The 21322-nt window shown below is 37.7% G+C and overlaps 1 protein-coding gene across 16 annotated transcripts in view; it reads left to right on the top strand.

Moving 5' to 3' along the window:
- Window positions 1–21322, top strand: part of Pcdh15 (protocadherin related 15) — a 746672-nt gene that overhangs the window by 475308 nt on the left and 250042 nt on the right. For 15 of the 16 annotated variants that reach the window (XM_071610757.1, XM_071610756.1, XM_071610753.1 and 12 more), the window contains one exon: window positions 4017–4149. The exons of the other annotated variant lie outside the window; for it this stretch is intronic. In XM_071610757.1, coding sequence (XP_071466858.1) covers window positions 4017–4149 — 133 coding nt within the window. The remainder of the gene's footprint in view (window positions 1–4016; window positions 4150–21322) is intronic. 16 annotated transcript variants of the gene reach the window in all.

Raw genomic sequence — 21322 nt, forward strand, 5'->3', positions numbered from 1 at the left:
GCACAAGTCCTAGTCTCTTGGGTAGGCACCGGAAATAGAGGTAACATGAGACCTCTGTCCTCATGGCACTCAGAAGATAGCAGAAGAGAATGTCAGGCTCACATGTAAAGGGGTAGTAATAGAATATCCATCTAGGGGGAAAAAGAACAAGATATTGGAGACACAGAAAAGCAAAGCTGTGGGAACAGGAATGGTTTGACACATTTAATCATATCATTGACCTGCTTAAAATTTGTCAACCATTCCCCATTACCAAGATGAAGTTTGATTTGATAGGATTTGCGAGAGCCCTACATCTCCAATCATAACTGCAACTGCTGTTCCAAAAATAACCATATTTTTAGCTTTATAAAACTTATAGTTTTCTAGTTTTTTTCTCTGTGAATTTGCACATATTTTTCCTGTCTGTAATTCCCTACTGTTTTTATATGTAAATACATTTTACATTTTAAAATTCTTCCCCTGAATTTCCCTAAGAGTTTATCTTTGACCTCTTATGTTGGTTTTAAATCTGAGGTCTACTGTGGATTGATATTTGTACTTTCAAAATAGTAGAACAGAATCAATGAGCATTGAACTCTAAGTATAGCTTTTTTAGGACCACGTTTGTGAGAAAGGAAAAACTACAGTAATTTCTTTAAGTCTATTGAGGAAGGCAATATAAACACCTGTAACCTTTGTCATAGAAACAACATGGTTGAAATGTAGAGTTACAAATAGACATAACACATGTTGACATATTTAATAGAAAATTGTATAGAAAATAGCAAATATTTTACAATCCTCTAAATGCCAGCAACATTCTCTCGTTACTGATTATTATTATAATATGACAAAAGTTTGACTTTAATTTGTACCATTTCCAAAGTTAAAGCAACATAGGTCCATCCTTATACCTCCCCTTTATTCATGTTTTATTTTATTTATTTTATTCTTAAAGTAGTTGCGTTTGGGCCTGGAGTTGTGGCTCAATGGTGGAGCACTTGCCAGGCATGTGTGAGGCCCTGGGGTCAATCCTCAGCACCACATATAAATAAATAAATTAATTAATTAATTAAAAGGTCTATTGACAACTAAAAATATTTTTTTTAAAAAATGGTTGCTTTTGATGATGTTTCATTCCTGGTATAAATAATTAAAAATTGTAATTTCATAGTCTGAACCCAAGAGTTGAAATAATTTATGTCATCATGTGACAGAAACATGATGGTTTGTTAAAAACCAAGAATGTTTTATATTCACACACATCAGATGAGTAAAAATTCTCCAGTGTATTTCCTAAATTTGTTCTTCTGAGATGAAAGTTTTTCCTTTTTTCAAGCAAAGTCTGAATGTTAAAATCTTGCTTTTTTAGTTTATCTGTTTTTGCTAATTAACTTTGTAAACTTAATTCAGTGACTTATTATTTCTGATTTTTAAATGATCTTTATAAAACTATCTACCCAAATTAGATGATGTAAAGTCTTTAAAATCATAAGATTATTTGAGAAATGCATTACCTCTTTTTGTTCTTCTTTGACCTTTAATACCGAATGTGAAAGAATAAAGTATAATGGTTTTCGTTTTTGGAAATAGAGATTTATATACATCAAACCTCTTTATACAAAATAAAATTTGGTTATATAAATGTTCAGTTTTATGTATTTAGAACTGGAAATAAAATGTAAACATGAAATACATAAAATATTATTTACTTAGTGTATCATTTATGTGTTTAAATGATGCTGTTGAAATACTACTATTTATTACAACATGAATGTTATCATTTTCTTGTTAATACTGTTGTTTTTCAATTTAGGAAAGCTAACTCTGACACTCTGTTGACATCAGTAATAAAAAGAAGATATCATTTTAAAAGGCAATAACCCTCAAGATAGTGCTTATTTAAACACATTGAAGGGAAGTGCCAAGATGTTGAAGATGATAGTAACCTTGAAATGAAATTTTTCCAAAACTCTAAGATCAAAGTCCAAGAAGGAAAATAACATAATTAGTAAATATAGCATAAATTATTTAGAAAGTGGAAGGTGAAGCAAACAACTAAGGGTAGATGAAGGTAACAGTCGCATTGGACAAAGCTGCTCTGTGTTCTGCCCAAGATCACACAGTGGCAGCACCAAAAGTGTCATCTGAAAATGTCTGAGCACAAATCCTGGCCTCAATATCACCTGCCTACAGTTATCAACAATAGTTATGTAAGACATAGTATGCATAGAGAATAATAAGTCCAATGTTACAGAACATATGCATAGAGAAGATACAGTCAGGAAAAAAGAAGAGACATAAAATTACTGAATGACTTGATAAATAGTACATTAAAACAAGCCAAGATTCGCAAGAGTAAAAATATCCAGGAGGATGTACCTCTTGGTGCGGCTGTTGGGTTCCATTCACCATCTAGAAGGATATGAATTCTACCTCCAAATTAAATCCCACTGTTCTCACAATATGAGAATTGGGAGTCTCTGTAAATTTCTATTCTTTGTAAATTTCTATTATTTTATTTTCATATGAATTAAAGTTTATAAGCAACATTTCATTTATTTTAACCTATTTTAAACACTCTGAACCTTATAGGCTAAATTTACTATTAACAATTTTAATTATTTTATATATTAGTACATGTAAATAAATTATTTTTATTATCTCATACATTCATATATGAAAAAAGTAAAATTTTATTAGGAAATTTTAATAGTAAAATGTTAACTCAGATGCAATAATGAATATAGGTATCATAATTGAATACAAGAGTCTAAAATTTGAAATAAACTTACTTTGCAACAATAAATGCAAGAATGAAATTCTCTAAAGTCATGTAGCTTTTCAGTGATGCCTAATATCCTGTGGCTATATGTCTACTGAGGATCTGCTCAGAAACAACTTAAATTACAGGATATTACAAAGTGACAAGATATAAAACTAAATCTCAGTGCTCATGATCTGTGTTTCAGTGAAAAGATTTTCAAAAATTAGGATGGCATACTTAATCTGAGAAAAATGTGTTTGGTGATCATGTCTTTCAATTGAAACACTTATTAAAGACTTTGAGAAAACAAGAACATTTTAGCCCCAAACAGAAACCATAATTAATATGTTTTAAACTAAAAATAATGATTTTGTTAAAATAATGTTTAAAGCATATATTTCAGGCCATGTTAGTATGTTTACATAAGATGCATATGTATTTCAAGATGGAGGACTACCTTTTTGTAATTTATAAAATTTTATAATTTATATATTTTTGCCAGTGTTTCTTTATAAACTTTGCTTCTTCAGTTTTTATTATGGAAAAAAAAAAGAGTTTAAGATGTCAAAAACATTTCTGTCAGTGTTATTTCTTTTATGCTTGTAATAACAAAGTATTTTCTTATTCTTCAAGAAAATTATGGGTCAAGAAAGGCATTAATTAAATCTCATCTTTTAGTTTTTTCATATTATACTCTTTAAACAAAGACAGTAAAACCCATTTAGTTTTGTTTTCAACTGTTTTTTGTAAGAATTAATTTATGTTCTTGACTCTACATATACTTACATTAAGTCACTGGTGTCAGCTACAGAACTAACAAACAGTCCATAATTTGCTTTTGTGTGGTATTTTAATCAATACTTCCTCTGCTGGTTTAATAGGAAGAGAGCTCAAAGGACAGCTCCTATTACCAGATGTTTATAGAATATTTTTTTGCTATTAAAAAAGCATTGAAAAATAAAGTCAAAAGTCAAGCCATGTTAATTTATTAGCTTTGTTGTATAGCTATTACTTTTTAATTTGTACTTTTACCTAAGTTAAAAAAATACAGAAATAATTCCTTTCCTTTTTACTAAGATAATTTTGTAGAAGTGTTATGTTTCAGAGGAAGCTTTTATTTTTCTATCCTTTCAAGCTGATTTTACTATTTTCTATGAAAGTTTGAAAAGCTTTTGGCCTATAAAACCCCAAAATGATAAAAGGTTCAGTTTATCTTTAAATGCTATGTAGCTTTTTAAACATCTTGTTCACTTCTCATTTTCTGCAGGCACTCCATCTGCACAGTGTACATTGAAGTGCTTCCTCCAAATAATCAAAGCCCTCCCCGCTTTCCACAGCTGATGTACAGCCTTGAAATCAGTGAAGCCATGAGGATTGGTGCTGTTTTATTAAATCTACAGGTATGTTTGGCAACACACACACACACACACACCTCTTCTAAAGTGACAAGCTGGAGACTAATGAGTTTATATTTGTTCTTTAGGGGCTGAGAGGGTGGGTTGCATGCCTGCTTGTATTCTAGAGAATAAAAATTCCATCTGGAAAGGAAAGCAAGCATAATATGGATGTAGGGTTTGCACAGCTAATCTATTCTATTGATTGCCACAATGAAGAACCAACGTTTGGCTGGCAGGGATTAGCTGTAATCATTACAGGAGAAAATGAAGGGATTGGAAACATGCACTTGAATATTTTATACTTTGCAACTAAAGAGTTTGCAGCTGACTATTATTTTCTGTCTTGGGTGCCCTTGCCCAGCTGGATTTATTTTTGCTACAGTGTTGTATAGGGAAATAACCTTAGACTCAAAGGTTGATGATAGGCATTCTGACTCTAAAGCAAACTCTATTCTATGGTTGCAGGCTAGTCTTATAATTACGTGCCTTGGTGTATTTATTTAGATAAGAAGTGTATATTTAGCTGATGTTTCTATTTCCAGTTCAGAATTCATGGGCATATGAGTTACATGCAAGATGATATCTTGGTTTTTACTATTTATATATTCCTGATCAAAGCACATTTGACCAGTTAAGGGTGTATCTTTGACTGAATATGCAGCTCCAGTTTGTGCTACATATGGTGTCAATAACTATCACTTGCTACAACAATCATAGAACCATAGCATGACTATTGTTTTACCTATGGGTATTCAGAGGACAGAGTTTATCTTTTCCTTGAGTTACATGGAAATGGAAGAATTTTTAAATATGAAAATTTAGGGAGCTGGCCCTTAAGATTAGGAGAGATTTTAATATGAATAGAAGCAGAAAAGTTCTAGCATCATTCTAGGAAGTTACATAAGGTACAGTTACATCATGCACAAATCCATTTGAATACTGACATGTTCTCACTCCAATCCTGATTAATTAATAATTCCATAGAATTATTCCATAGTATTGAAAATAATGTGAAAATTAAAAAAACAAAAACAAAAACAAAACACCAGCCTATATCCCAGATGTGGAAAGTGAACTTTATAAAAAATAATTGATGCTTAAGATCAGTGAACTGAATTTTCCACACTTCTAAAACAAGTCTCTTTCCATTATATCTCTCTGGTTACCCATGGCTGTCACAATTTGGTTGGCTTTTCCAGGTACTTCTCTGTAGCTCTCCTCAAATATTTATTTCGTTTTTATTCTGCAGGTGATTAAAAAGAGTTTGATTTTATTGTCTACTTACTATTAGAACATAAGGGAAATGCAATTGCATAAAAGAAAAAAATATCACTTCTTCAGGATAGAAAAAGCAGCTAGTCAAATTATTACAATGATATAGAATTGGAAAACCTAATATTAAGAAACATGAGTGTAATAAAATAATGAAAATTTGTTTCTTTATATTCATGAGGATTCATTTATTGAAACAAAAAGGAAAATAAAATAAATCTTAGATTTCTAAGCTTCTTGTCAGAAATTACATGTTTTATCTTTAAATCCTCTATAACAATGTTCCTTTATATAATTTAACTTTCTATGAGGTAAGCCATAATTTTTCTCATAAGGTGGCCCAGGTTTTTTTCAATAAATCCCAGAAAGATCTAGGAAGCATATTATAAGAGAATAATACTAGCTGTGAGTTAAAGATGAAAAGGAGTTGGCCTTTTCATATCTCAGATTTCTCAGGCACAAAGGCTGAAAAAATACTTACAATGACATTTCTATTCACGCTTTGTGCTGCTGGTGGAAGCAAAAGAAAGGGTGCCAATTGCACTGGCAGTCACTATTAGAAAGAATGAGGGTGACACCATCAAGGTATTTTTCATAGGCCACCAACCACCCACTTTTGTTCCTGATCAACTGAGACTGAATTTAAACGAGTGACCTAAAATTTGAAAAGCTTCCATCAAATTACTCTTCCAAAGACTTCCAAAAAGGGGATGTGTTAGAGGTTCTCTGACTGCCTGTCCCCCATCTACCCTCATCAGCTTCTCACATGTGGTACCACATTTGCTGACTCATTGCTCAGTTCAGAAAGACATGGAACTGTAGAAGACAGCAGTGGACTGGCTCCCAAATAACCTTGTTTTGACTGAGATCAAAGTGATTTATTTTCAGATAACGGTCCTTGTTTCTCTTCCCACCTGATTTCAAGAACCTTCCTTTTCTTCCGTCCAAAAGATGTTTGGCAGGCTGCAGTGTTTCTCTTTGTATTAATATTGTGTTGGTGATTACTGAACTGATGGCATTCAGTACAGGAAAATACTAAACAAACCTCTGCCCTCTCAGACCTCTCATACTGACTGAAAGGAAAGCCAGGAACCAGGAGAGGGGTGAGCAAGAAATGAAAGACGGAGACCAGGCAGAGATACACAGGAGAGTATATTTGTCAAAGCTGACAAATACAGGCCATCTCTCCATAGATGGAGAGAGGTAAAACAGGCTTGGGGTTTGGAACTTTTATGGGGCAGGCTCAAGGATTAGAGGTGGGCAGGTCCTAATGTGGGCAGTGAAGGGTTGGGTTGGTATGAGGGAGTGGTGAGCTTTTCTCAGAAACACTCTTGGTCTGGAAAGCAAAATTTTTCTTAAAATGGCAGCTGTCACTTAAGATGGCTGTCCAGATGCTAAGCAAGGACCTTACTCTCCCCCGTTTTGTTTGTTATTGGGCCCCTTAAGGGAAAAGGTGCAGATCAATCTTCCATAGCTTCTTTCTGCTGCAAAGGAGTGGTGTCTGGACCCTTGTTAGCGATTCAGGGTGTCACTGAGGCAATGGTGATGGCCAGGAGGTGCTGGGCAATGCTGGCTCTGGATGACTCAATTTTGGTGAGGGGTTGGAAGTCCTGTAACAGAAGCTGGTTCACTGTTTGGTTAGAGAGCTTTTGAATCTGGTTGTGAATAAATCTAATGACATGGGGGCAAGCATTAGCAAAATGCCTAGGACAAGGAGAGAGGTCAGGAAAGGAAGTGTCCACTGGAGAAGGGGGTTACTTAGCTGTCTTCCTTCAGTTCCAATGATAGTGGAACGCTCTGAGGCCTGAAGGAGATCAGAGATAAAGGGGACATTAGTAATTGAAGTTCCCATGGTGGTAAGGAATCTGCACTTCTTCCAAATAGCAGAATGGGAGAGAAGTAGGTGGAAAGTGTATTTAGAGTCAGTGTAGACATTTAGGGAGGTTCCCTTTGCCAAAGTCAAGGCTCTGATGAGGGCAACAAGTTCCGTCTGATAATTGAAAGTATTATTGGGGAGGGGAGCTGCTTCCACAACCGAGGTTAGAGAGACTATAGCATACTCTGCCTGACCAACTCCCTCCTGAAGGAAGGAGGAGACTTCTGTGAACCATGTGTATGTTGCCTGGAGCAAGGGGCCTTCCTGTATTTGGGAGGAATGTAGAAGAAGCTCCTTCAGAGTTTCAATGCATAAATGGGTAAGAAGAGAAGAGGTAGAAGGGTCCTGAGGAGCAGGGAGGAGAAAAGCAAGATTTAAAGTTGAGCACGTGTGGAAACTAAGACTGGGATCTTCTACCAGGTAAATCTGTAGAGATAAAGGCGACAGGGGGATAAAGAATGTAAGCTCTTGTAGGTGAGGAGTTCCTTTAATTGCTGGGGAGCCAGGATGGTGATTTGGGCCCAAAGGTGAGTTTCTTTGACTTGTTAATGAGAGGCTGTGGCCAATGTTCTTAGGCTAGGGGCTTATCCCCAAACAGCAGAGTCAAGACCCATCAATAGATAAGCCACAGGGGCAAAGGTTGGCCCCAGCATGTGTCCAAGTACCCCTAGAGAAAATTCCTGCTTTTCAGCTGCATAAAGATGAAATGGGCTTGTGAGATCAGGGAGATATAGAGAAAAAGTTTTGAAGTCATTCTTCTGTATTGTATCCAAGGGAAAAGTTAAATTGATACTTTTTTTTCTTCCTCAGACCTCTTATCAAGCCTGCTGAATCTGTCCTTTGTATTTCAATGTTAGCTTCAGTGTGGCCTTGGCCAGTGCTTTACAATGTAGGGGAGTTCTGAGTCCCGTGTTTGTCTAGAACTAAGGTCTCTGGAGGAATCCAGAACTTTAGTGGCAAGTAGAAGCGGAGCAGGGGAGCAAGAGGAGCAAAGGGAAGACTTAGAATAGAGAAAGAAGAAAGCAAGCACATAAAGGATTTTCTTCCATTTTCCTGAGTGCTCGCAAAAATTAGAAATATTGGAAGGTTCAATAGGTCAATGGGCCTTCAGAGCAGGAGCCAAATGGAGTGGGGCTAAGTGGATGAGGAGGCAGCTGAGAGGTGAGTCAGATGGAATTTGGGAGTTCCCTGTGGTGAGCTGGAGTCTGGGACCCAGAGAAGGGAGTCACCCGCTACTTCCCTATTCCTGGGCTTTTCCTGTAGAGAGCCTTGGTTGTCTGGCCAGAGCTTTCGTGAACTCTGCTGATGAGCTGAGAACCAACCCTAGAGTGAACTTGCCAAGGGGAAGAAATGGTAAAGTCAAGCAAGACTCTCCGTGCTGGCCCAAGATCTAAGTTAACTTTCACTGCTGTCTCTAGGGAGTAAACTTGTGAGGAGGAGGGGAGGGGATGGGCAAAGTCGCTTACCCAAATGAGACCAGAGTGTGAATGAAGAAGAAGATCACTTGGTGAATGGAAGAAGGTGTGTGGTAATTGTCCTGGGCCCTCACACTAGGATGCCAAAGCAGCTCAAATCCCAGAGGGGAGAGCGAAGCCAATGGGAAAATGTGAACCAGTCACTGACATCAATGAAAGAAAAGTGGTGCGCGGGACTAATCACACACACAGCGGGATAAGAAGCAAGTTTATTGTCAGGAGCCTGACAAGGCTGCCCTGCAAAAAAGAGAGGGACAGCAGCAACAAGGAGGGAGAGCAGTATTGTGATTGGGCCAGAAAATGGAGGGAGGTTTTGAGACGAATGTGAATGGGTGCCTTGTGTGAGGTGATAGAAGAGCTAGAAACATCCCAGACAGTAGGGTCCACCTTGGAAGGGGGTAATGGGAAAGTACTGGCAGATGGAATAGGAGATGGTCCTAAGGTAAGGGTGAGGCTCATGGGAGTAGCAGTAGAATTTGGGTGGAAGCATAAATGAGGGGAGAAGGAAAACATGGCTCCCAACTTTGTGAGGATATTTCTACCCATAAAAGGAACAAGGCGCTGAGGAATGACCAAAAAGGAGTGGGTGAAAACTAAAGAGCCAAAAGAGAGCGAACAAGGCTAGGTGTCTGTAAGGGTTGGTAGTAGGACCCCAGAACTCCTTAAGGACTGAATATATAGCCTTGGTATCTAGGAGGAAGGAGACAGGCCTACCTAAATTATGCAGAGTTACCCTGGGTTCTGGCAGCCTAAAGGTAGTGGTCAGGTCATGGGGATTTGGGCTTCCTATCCTCTGCAGCCAATCCTGAGAGTTGGAAAGGGGAACCAGAAGTAATGGATGGCCGGGAGCCGCTATGGGGTCAGGGTCAGTCAGTGGTCCAGTGTGCTTCCTAATGGCATTTAGGACAAGGGCCCAGAGGCTTTTGAGGCTTGGGACATGTATGAGCCCATGTGACCACATTTAAAACAGGGTCCAGGTAGTTCCAAGGGATCCTTCCATAGGCCGGTGGAACCAGGGACAGATGTGGAGGCCAGAAGGATGGATTCAGAGAGCATCTGATATTTCTGCTTCTGGGCCTTTTCATCTCTCCCATTATACAACCTTAATGGCCACTCCCAGAACCTCAGCTTGGGGAATTAGGGTCCCCCTCTCAAGGCACCTTAGTTTGGCCTTAATATCAGGAAACTCTGGGAGAAAAAGTAGGTCATTAGTAGTTGTCTCCCATCTGGAATCTCAGGGTCCAGATAAGTATATTGCAATAAAGCCTTGGTGAGGTAATCTAAAAATGCTAAAGGGTTTTCATTTTTAACTTGAATGACTTCCTGGAGCTTTTCATAATTGATAGCCTTATGGGCTGTCTTTTTAAGTCGTGCCATGAGGCAAGCAATGAATTGGTTTCTACTAGTTATTCCTCCAGGCGATTTATAATCCCATTGGGATTCTGATCAGGAACTGCTTCAGTGCCAATCAGATGGGCAGGGAGGTCTGATGTAGCTCATAAGCATAATTTTTAGCTTGCTCCCACATTCGGCTGTGCTCCTTGGGTAGGAGGGTGTTAGACAAGATCACATGGACATCATGGAAGGTCAGACCATATGATTGTGTCAGATATTAAAACTCTTTGATATTTATGGTGGAGCTTGAAGTATAGGACCCAAGCCGCTTTTCTATCTGTGAAAGATCTGATAAAGAGAAAGGCACATGAACCCTGATTACACCATCTACCCCAGCCACCTTGCTTAGAGGACACAGAGATGTGGGTTGGGCAATAGCAGCTCCTGAGCGTGTAGCAGGAGGAGAGAAGGATGGAGGGGCATAGAGGACAGTTGCTGTGGTGGCTTCATCAGAAAGAGAATTGTGGTATGGTGGGGACTCATCAGTTGGGTTGAAGGAGGAGGAGTCCTGGGTAGGATCTCATGTCCCTTTGGAAGTAGACTTAGAGGAGGTGAGATCTAAAAGGACTTGTACGGGAGATCAAGAGTTGCAGAGAGAGGGCTTAGAATGTAGAGAGGAGAAAGCCTGAACATAATATATCTCTTTCCATTTTCCACAATGCTCACAATAGTTGAAAACATCCCTGATAATATTGGAATATAGAGTGCCATTAAGTGGCCATTTAGAGTTCAAAGGATATTGAGGTCAGAGTCTGATTGCACAAATGAATAAGTTTTGGGAGGTTTAGGTCTGGGGTGAGAGAGAGAGACCCTAGGTTAATGAGGAGGCAGCCTAGAGGACTGTGGGAGGGAATGGATGAGGAGCCACCCATGATGAGATGCAGGAGGTGAGTTTAGAGGTGGGGAATCCTCCAGTCTCTACTATCATCCAGTCGGGAGATGGTTATGCTTAGGGGGTCATCACCACTGCTGGGTAAGTGTCAGGGGCAGGGCCCTTAGAGGCACTTGGGCACCTGGCCAGGTCTACATAGGGGCAAAAGCTGTGGTGATTAACCCAAGGTCAAGAGGTCTCACCAGGAACAACTCCCAACCATCCTCTGTGATTTTTTTCAAAACCTAGACCCAAATAAAAGATCACCTATCCACCCAGTTGACAGTAGGGGTCAGCCATAGCTGTGAAAGTTGTGGCTGGGGGTGCCTTTGACCACACAATAACCCTGCGAGTGCCAGACAATCAATGGTCACTTCACAGGACCTGTAGGTCATTTAGCTCCACCAGAGACAGGGGTCTTACCTTGAATATCCGGTGGTGGGTGCAGAAAGGGCATTTGGCAGAATGAAGGGCCTGGTCCCATGATAGAATTCAGATCAGGGCCCAGGGATGTTCAGTGACCCTCAAAGAGGGGAACAGGAACACCAAGGAACCCGATTCTGGGTTTTGACACCAATGAAAGGAAAGCAGGAACCAGAGATAGGTGAATGAGAAATGAAAGACAGAGATCAGGCAGAGATACACACCAGAGTTTATTTATCAGAGATGACAAATAAAGGCAATCTTTCCATAGACAGAGAGAGGCAAAACAGGCTTGGGGTTTGGGACTTTTATGGGGCAGGCTCAGGGATTAGAGCCAGGTGGGTCCTAATGCATGGTTAAGGGTGGAGTTGGTATGAGGGAATGGTGATACACCCTTGGACAGGTCCTAATGTGGGCGGTGAAGGGTTGGGTTTTTACAAGGGAGTGATGAGCCTTTCTCAGAAATGCCATTGGCCAGGAAAGCGAAATTATTATTATTTTTTTAAATGTCGGCTGTCACTTAAAGATGACACTTAAGATGGCTGTCCAAACGCTAAGCAAGGACCTTACACTGACCATGGCTAGTGCTAGGTAAGACTTTTTTTTTTATTCCAGAGATTTTCAAATATTGCTCATAAGCACAAGTATATATAATTTGGAACGGATAGTGAAACCTGATACATTGTTGTGCCAGAGCCCCAAAGCCATGGAAGACAGTTTTGTTCATCTATTCTCAACTCTTAGCTTGACTTTTGCCATGGTGGGCATTTTTTTATGTCACAGTAATTGGCAAATGCAACAAATCCATTCTTGAGTTGCTTAAGGAATTTTCCAGATATGGACCTAATTTATTAAAATATTAAATCAATAAAATGTATTAATGATACCAGATTCCTTCCTCTTTGTCCCTCTGGATTTTTTTAATCTATTTTAATCACAAGAAAGATAAAGCAATTCAACCAAGTAATATTTTGTGTTATATTCAAATACATGTCACTTACATTCCTAACAAGAACAATTGTTTCCCTCCCAATTACTTCTACATATAGTTCTCATTTTCTTCCCTCCACCCAAGCATCATTAGCATAATCCTCTTTTCTTAATGTAAAATTCTCCATGTTGTCATTATCCTCCTCAAAATATAAATAACTAGCCACTTAATGTGGTACTTAACACTGAATCAGACACTAAGTTCCTTACCTTAAATTCTTTACTTATTATTTCCTAAGGAGACCTAGGTTTTATTATTGACATACACCCAAACTCAAAATCTCAGTGATTTATAACTGAAATGTTTATTTATTACAGTGCATATCTATCATGTATCCATTCCAGTTTTTTTGTTTTTAATCATTTTCATTTTCCTTCAGTATGATGGAGCTTCTTCTATCTAGGAAAATATTCTAATAACAAACAAAATTATAAATTTAGAAAATTCAATTGATTTAGTAGAATTTGATCAGTCAGAGTTTTCAACAAGTTTTGTTAGTTCAAATGATTTTCTCTATCATACTTATGTCTTGAGCATATTTATTTTATTCTATTTCCAAGTTTTCACTTACAAGATGTGACATGTTACTGAAAGCTGGCCACATTAGCATGCTAACAAACAAAGTTATGACCTTTAATATATGTATAATACATTGTTTTATTTCGTCATAACTCTGACTTTAATAAGCAGACAGATTTTATCTTTATTATCTAGAACATGAAGAAACTAAGAAACAGCAAAGTTTGTTAGCTAGTTTTGTTTTTTCTTTGACTCCAAAATCATGAATCTGCCCACTACATGCTATTATTTATGGTTAGGCTGTAGAAAAATAATAAATCTTATTCTTCAGCCCATCTTTGGGAAGTATTTCCTATTGCATTTTATCTGTTTCCAGCAGCTAATTTTATGATTTTAATAATGGTAAAATATACTAAAGAAGTAATATGATTTATATCAGTTATCTCAAAAACAAGCACTTAACACAAACACAAATTGACTCTTTTCCTTTATTACACGTTGTAAAATAGGATAAAGATTATAAACTAGATAAAGCACAGTTGATGGAAATATTAAATTCTCAGCTCTTTCCTCAAGAAATTCCTTTTTCTCAATACAATACTCCCTAAAAATCCAGGTAGGAGAGAGCTCAAGTGGTCTCAGAGAGTAAAAGTAGCATACTCTACGCACACAATATGTTCCTTCAGGATTGGGAGTAGAAGGATAAAAAGAGCTGGCAATTATTCCTTGATGTAGAATGTTCTTCTTGTGGCTTTTACTTTTTTTGCTGATACTTCTCTATTTGCATTTACTGTTAGGTTTATTTCTGAATCTAAGAGGCCATTAAAACAATGTTTTACTTTACATTACATATATCAGGGTTGATATAAAATTAGAACAAAGAACAGATGAAATATAGCACAGAATGACAACCTCTGTTCACAGGCAAAGTAGTTGAAAAGCTAAGCATTTTATTTATTTTTTATATATTAGAAGTTTAATAAAAACGTTTACATAAACAAAATATGAAATGAAACAATAAAAATTAAAGAATACTATGTAGAATCCGTGTACATAGCTCAAAGCTCAAAATGTTTACCTCGAATGTTTTATAGAAAAAATTTAATGACCTCTTCACTGTACCATCGTGCAGCACTTAAAATTAATAACGAAAATGTCTATTATGTTTATATAAAATACAAGGCCATCTCTAACAGAAGAAAATATAAAAGCCTGTAATGCTTGAAACTTGGCATTAATGTATTATATTAAATTGAATGAAGATATCATTAAACTGTGTTGAATATGGGTCTCACATCAGCTAGCTAAAAACAAAAGCAAAATTAGTTACCAAGGTTATATATTTAGCAAATTTTTATTAAAATATTGTAGGAGCCAACATCCCTTGATATGTAAGAGAAGTCTGAATTTTAAAAGCATAGGAAATATAGGCAGGTTGTTGTCTTTGGGTCAGGGAAGAGATTATATAAGATAATAGGTAAACTTTATAGAGATTGAAATAAAAAGTGAAAAAGAGATTTATTGATGGAAAATATTGTTTTTTTATTTTCAAAGAGGAAAATGTAACCTTTTTTTTGTTGTTATCATACAAGGTTGGGATTTTAAAAGTGGGGCCAAAAATGCTAGGTACTTTGAATAATGGGTATGCTATTTAAATGTTAAAGAATATGAGTGAATACATATATTCCAAAGAGTAGTTCATTTCCTTTATGATTTCCAAGTCCTCCATTGAAAAGGAATGATCACTTGTAATTAGAGAACAAAACAACACTTTGGAAGCTAAAGATGCACATGGCTAGAAATCAAAGACAATATCAAAATCTAATTTTATTTGACAACTACTATTACCTAGAAACTACACTGAGCATTTATTTGGTACTTAACTTTTTTTTATTTGGTTCTTTTCAATTATATATGACAGTAGAATCTATTTTGACATAATTATAAAAGCATGGAATATATCTTGGTCTAGTTCATTCCCCGATACCCTCTTTCCCCTCCCCTTACCACACCCTCTATTCCCTTCCCTCTATTAATCTTTTTGCCATTTGCCCATACTGTTTTTAAATTAATTTCTTGTGGATGTACATGATGATGAGGTTCACTAAAGTATATTCATACATGAACATAGGAAAGTTATGTCAGATTCATTCCACTGTCTTTCCTTTCCACATTCCCCTTTGTCTAATCCTCTGAACTTCTATACTTCTCCCCCCATCCCTTATTGTGGGTTAGCTTCCATATACCAGAGAAAACATTTGACCTTGGCTTTGGGGATTAGCTTATTTCAATTAGCATATAGTCTCCAGATTCATCCATTTACCGGCAAAGTCATTCTTTATGACTAATAATCAACTGTGTGCATATAACATTTTCTCTATCCATTCATCTGTTGAAGGGCACCTAGATTGGCTCCATAGCTTAGCTATTGGAAATTGTGCTGCTACAGACATTGATGTGGCTGTGTCACTGTTGTATGATGATTTTAAATCCTTTGGATATACACCAAAGAGTGGATTAATACTCCAGGAAAGGCATGAAGCAGCATTTCCAATGTCAAAGAGAAGCCAGTTGCAGAGGCTGGATTTCAAAGCAAGCTGTCTGATCCTACTGTCTCTGTGCTAACTGCCTTTCCTAATGACTGAGGTTTGCCTAGTCCCTTAAGCTTTACTTGGACTAGCTGACAATTCCTTCAATATTAGAGTAGATCTTTTTAAACAGCTAGTCATTATTTTTGTTTCTAGCATCTGCTTAATCATCCTTGATTTTAGTGTCTTCTGTTTGATTCATGATTCTTTACCACAGTGAAGAAAAATATTATACAGATGATGTCCAGTTGACAGAAGAAAAATTAGTTTAGCCACTGCTTTACGGTTGTGGTTCCATCTATGTGTAAGCTGACTGACTCTGACAGTTTGATCCTTTTACTTTTTCTGGTTTCTCCTTGTTAGAAACAGCAATTGCAGGTAAAATGGCTCAGAGACAAATAGCAGGAGAAAATAGAAAACAGTGAGAAACAGACCAAGAAGTTGAATGTTGTCACCCTTTGTTACCAGAGGGAATATGCATGCATTACCTAGGTATAAGTGTAAAATGTTTTGTTAGCTTGCAGTATGCATTTTCTTTTCATCTTTATTTGTTTTTCGCGTGTTTTAAATATTTTCAAAAAGTTGTAATTTAACCTATATGCCTCAAGGAATTATTATTTTTTGGTTCTGAAGAAAAATTTCTGCTGCCTTGATCTCACTACAAAATTGATCCCTTTCCAAAAAGTTTGAATTAAATGCAAACTGTCTTATAGCATGCCCCTTTGTATTCACAGGTCCTGTCCTAGGTGCTAATTTGTTTTTCTGACATCTTTGAAGTGTTATAGAAGTTTTAGGGTTTCTTTCAACTGTTTATTTTTCTTCACTTTCTTTTTTTATGAATATTTGTTATAAAGTAGGATGAATTTTTGCCCTGAAGATGATACAGGAGTTTATGATTCATGAGTGTTTTGCAGCTGGTGCAGGCACAGTGCACATGAATCACAGCCCTCGCACTACAGAATTTACAATGTCATTTATATTACGAGGATCACTTTGGATACTTTATTTGGGGATTTGCTCTTCTCTAATCAAAAAAGTTTTCCTTTGAGCATTCTGTTTTTCTTAATGTATTGTATAGCTGAATATTGCAGGTTCTACTAAAAGATGGCCATTTTCCTTTTAATTACATTATGTAGGATTTATCCTATTTAGTAGATTACCCTCCTGATTATGATAAGTGAGAGAAATAGAAGTTTCATGCATTTTACTCTATTTTTCAAGCTTACATGTGGGGAAGTTTATTTTTTCATCTTTCTTTGCAATAGATTTCAAATGGTACTTTTATCATTAATGTTGTCTTTTTTAAAGGATAATGTCATGTGTGTACATGACACAGCCAAATACATTGAACACTGATGTTGGTTACCTAATTGCAAACAATTTATATTTTGTATGTGAGCTGAATTGGTGGATAGATAGATATGAGGGAGATGATGGGGGCTAGAGAGAGCAACTCAAAATGAGAAGCATGCACTTCTTGCAAAAAATTTACCACATTCATAATGATCTGTATTTCTCCTTTAAAGCATATATTAAGGTAAATTCAAGTTTCCAAAAATTTTTGATCCCCTTGACACTATGGCATGTGTATTATCTAAGGATACTTTTTCATCTCTGGGCATATAAAGGCATAAACAGTGAGGAAACCTATTTTGGTATATTTTCTATTCATATATGTATCTTCCTCTTCCCAAAGAATAACTTAGTGCTACCTAAATCTTCCATAGACAACAATGTGCTTATAGGCATGAGGTGTCAGGGAGATTAGGAAAGGAAAAGCAAATCCTAGGTTTGGTCCATTTAAAATAATTATGTCCAGGGGCTGGGGTTATAGCTCAGTGATACAGAGCTTGCCTCACATGTGTGAGGCATTGGATTCAATCCTCAGTACCACATAAAAAATGAATAAAGTAAACAAAGTAAAGATATTGTATCCAAATTTAAAAAAAAAAATAAAAAATAATAATTATGTCCAAATAATTTGTCTTGATCCTCCTTACTATAAGTAAAAAATAAACATGTTAAACAATATTTAAACTTTGCACAAAAGAGATTCAGGCTATGACTTATATGCTTGCTTTTAATTGAGTTAGGCTTCATTTATGTTTCTGATTTATACTTTAAGAAGAAGTAGGTGAGGCACAGAGGAAGTAGGTGAAAATCATTTTATTTTTCACCCAGAAAGGACTGGTGGCTTAGAAAATGAGGTTTAGAAGCAAGCCAAGTTCTCACATTAAATTTTCAAAATGGTGGAAAAGAGAAAACCTGTATTTAGCATTTCTCCTTCAGTGTATTTTCTTCCCACACTTAAGTGAATACTTTTACATGCTCACACCACTACATTTCTCAATTTCTGCACCTGTTTTGTATGTGTTTTGCTTTTACTTTTGTAATTAAACATCAGCATTATTTTCCTATTTAAATTGTCCCCTTCATTTGCATACTAGATCAGTGCTTCTCAAAGCCTCTCTGATAAAGGATACATTTATTTGAATTGCTAGGAAAATGGGTAAAAAGACATAAAAATGAAGCACCCCTTTTTTTGCTATCAGAGTCAACAGACAATAAATCACTATCAAACCACTGTTTCTAAACATGACTGTAATCTCTTATCTCATCATGATCTATAATACCCAATTTGTGGAATGACACTGGACAACATTAACACTCAGACTGGCAACCTAATTTGTGAGGACCAGTGTAAATTGGAAAATGTGGCATCCGGTAATTCTGGGTTCTTAGGGCTGACCCTGATCACACTCTGCTGGATTCTATCCATGTCTACTGTTGTCTATTCAAGCCTGCTTCTCAAGAAGTGTCATTTTCCTTTTGCTTCACAAGAATTTCTTTTTTTATTTACATATGCATTTAAATATGTTATGATATCTTGCAATTAATGCAGACCAATGGCAAAATCTTCCTTGATCTCCTGAACCCACCTAGCCACTTACACAATTCCGTGCTTCTTTTAGATGTGGTACCTTCTTAAATTTATTCTTCATACTATTTTGGAGAAGTGTTGGTGATTCTCCCTCCTAATATTATCTCTTGACCCTAATGTAACCAGGTTCTCAGTTACATTTATTTACCAGAATTATTCCCTTTGTGATCTGAATGCCCATTTATCATTGCTAAGGTAATTCTTCTTCTTACTCTTTCCATCAGCAAGATGTGACAAAATTTTATTTAGTTAACTTTCAGAACATCACAATTTCTTTAGATTTTCTCACATTCTCTCTGAATTCCCCAGTACAGTCTTTTTTGATAGTTCTATCATATTTTCTTGACTTTTACAAGTTGAAAAGCCCCTAGACTCAATTTTTAACCTCTTCTTTCTCACTTAAGTTCACTCCTAAATTTATTTACCCTTATTTAATGGGTTCAAATTGTAATATAACCATGACTTACAATCTGTATTTCCAGTTTAGCTCTCATCCTAAAACTTTAGATTCATGTCCAACTATAAGTTAAGTAATTCCCTGTCAATGTTAAGAAACCACAGGTTTTGAGTTGGGTTAAGGAAAGCAGGCCTTAAGATAAGGTTCCTTTGAAGGATGTTTATTAGGGGTGTGTTTTGGTTTTCATATGAGGTGTCCCCCAAAAGCCCCTGTGTCAATGTAGGAATGCTTGGAGGTGAAATAATTAAATTGTGAGAGCTGTAATTTAATGAGCTCATCTTAGTTCAAATGGACTAATAGAGTGGCAACTCTCTTCAGGTGAGGTGTATTAAAGGAGGTAAATCACTGTATGTGTGCTTTGGTAATCTTCCTGTGACTCCTTTGCCCTCACTCTCTCTGCTTCCTGGCTTCTGTGAGTGGATCAGTGATCCTCCACCATGCCCTTCCACCATAAAATTCTCCTTCACCTCGAACCCAGAGCAATGATGTTGGTCATCTATGGATTGACACCTCTGAAATCGGGATCCCTAAATATATTGTTTCTCCTCTCATTTGTTCTTATTGTTTTTTTTTTTTTTTTGGTCAAAAAACTACAAAGCCATGACAGAGTAGTTTTGGAATCATTTTCTATGGAAGGGAAAAGGAAGGAAAGTCGGATTTAGGGAGAAGTTGAACTTCAGTGTATTCCCAGTTAATTCCTTAACTGAGCCCAGGAAAACTCTATGGTTGAGATTACTCTTCAGAGTTATAAGGTTAGGACAAGGAGAAAGGTCCTTTATATATCTTGCATCATTGATTCATTAGATGTAGGTTGCTTCACAAAGTGCTTTGACCTTGGGCAAAGTGATTTTCTTCCAATGAGGCAGTCTCTGGATACAAATGGCAGTTGAAGTCTCTCAGTATGCAACATTTTCAATACATAAAGAAATCATTTCTCTCCGGCAGAAGAGGAGCAGCGGCCTGCTGAGAGGCAGAGCCGCCCCCTCCCTCTGCGCCGGCAAGGTAGAGGGAACTGTGACCACCCACAGAGCAGGCCCAGTGGCCTGCTGAGGGGCAGAGCCGCCCCCCACCCCCCGCGCCTGCCTGCTAGGCGGATCTGTGACCACCGACAGAAAAGGCCCAGTGGCCCGCGGCGGGACAGAGCTTCCAATCACTCCTGCAAGGTAGGCGGGCCTGCAACCCACCGGCAGAAGAGGAGCAGGGGCCAGCTGAGAGGCAGAGCCGCCCCCTCCCCCCGCGCCTGCAAGGTAGATGGAACTGTGACCACCATCAGAACAGGCCAGACCTGCAACCGACAGACAGAACAGGCCCAGTGGCCTGAGGAAGGGTAGAGCCGCCCCGCCCCCCGCGCCTGCAAGGTAGGCGGACCTGCGACCCACTGGCAGAACAGCCCCAGAGGCCTGCAGAGGGGCAGTGCCGCTGCCTGCGCCTGCAAAGTAGGCAGAACTGCGACCACCGACAGAACAAGCCTAGCGGCCCGCAGAGGGACAGAGCCGCCATCCGCGCCTGCAAGGTAGGCGGACCTGCTACCGACCGGCAGAGCAGGCCCAGTGGCCTGCCGGCGTGGTAGGCACATTGCCCCAATTGGAGGAGGGGCAGAGCCGCCGCCCACGCCTGCGAGGGAGACTTTGCAACTATACAAGACCAATATAAATATATAGGGGGAAAATTCAATAGCACAACAGTTTCACCAAGTAGAAAGGAACGCGAACAGTATGAAGAGACAAGGAAAGAAAGGACCACAAGCAATGCAGGTCAACTCAACGTTAGAAGAGGTAATAGCTGCAGCAGATGGAATGTCAGATAAAGAATTCAGGATATACATGCTTCAGATGATCTGGAGTCTCAAGGAAGACATCAGACAGCAAAATCAGACAATGAAAGATCACTTCAACAATGAATTACATAAACAAATCCAAGAAGCAAAAGATCAACTATACAGGGAGATAGAGGTTATAAAAAACAAACAAACAGAAATCCTAGAAATGCAGGAAGCAATAAACCAACTTAAAAACTCAATTGAGAATACTACCAGCAGAGTAGAACACTTAGAAGATAGAACATCAGACAATGAAGATAAAGTATTTCAACTTGAAAAGAACATAGACAGTTCAACAAGACTGTTAAGAAACCATGAGCAGAACATCCAAGAAATATGAGATAACATAAAGAGACCAAACTTAAGACTCATTGGGATACAGGAAGGTACAGAACTCCAAACCAAAGGAATGAGCAATCTATTCAATGAAATAATACGAGAAAACTTCCCAGACTTGAAGAATGAGACAGAATCCCAAATCCTAGAAGCCTACAGGACGCCGAATGTGCAAAATCATAAGAGACCCACACCTAGACACATTATAATGAA

Source organism: Marmota flaviventris, chromosome 4 (genome assembly GCF_047511675.1).
Source record: "Marmota flaviventris isolate mMarFla1 chromosome 4, mMarFla1.hap1, whole genome shotgun sequence".
Classification (NCBI taxonomy): domain Eukaryota; kingdom Metazoa; phylum Chordata; class Mammalia; order Rodentia; family Sciuridae; genus Marmota; species Marmota flaviventris.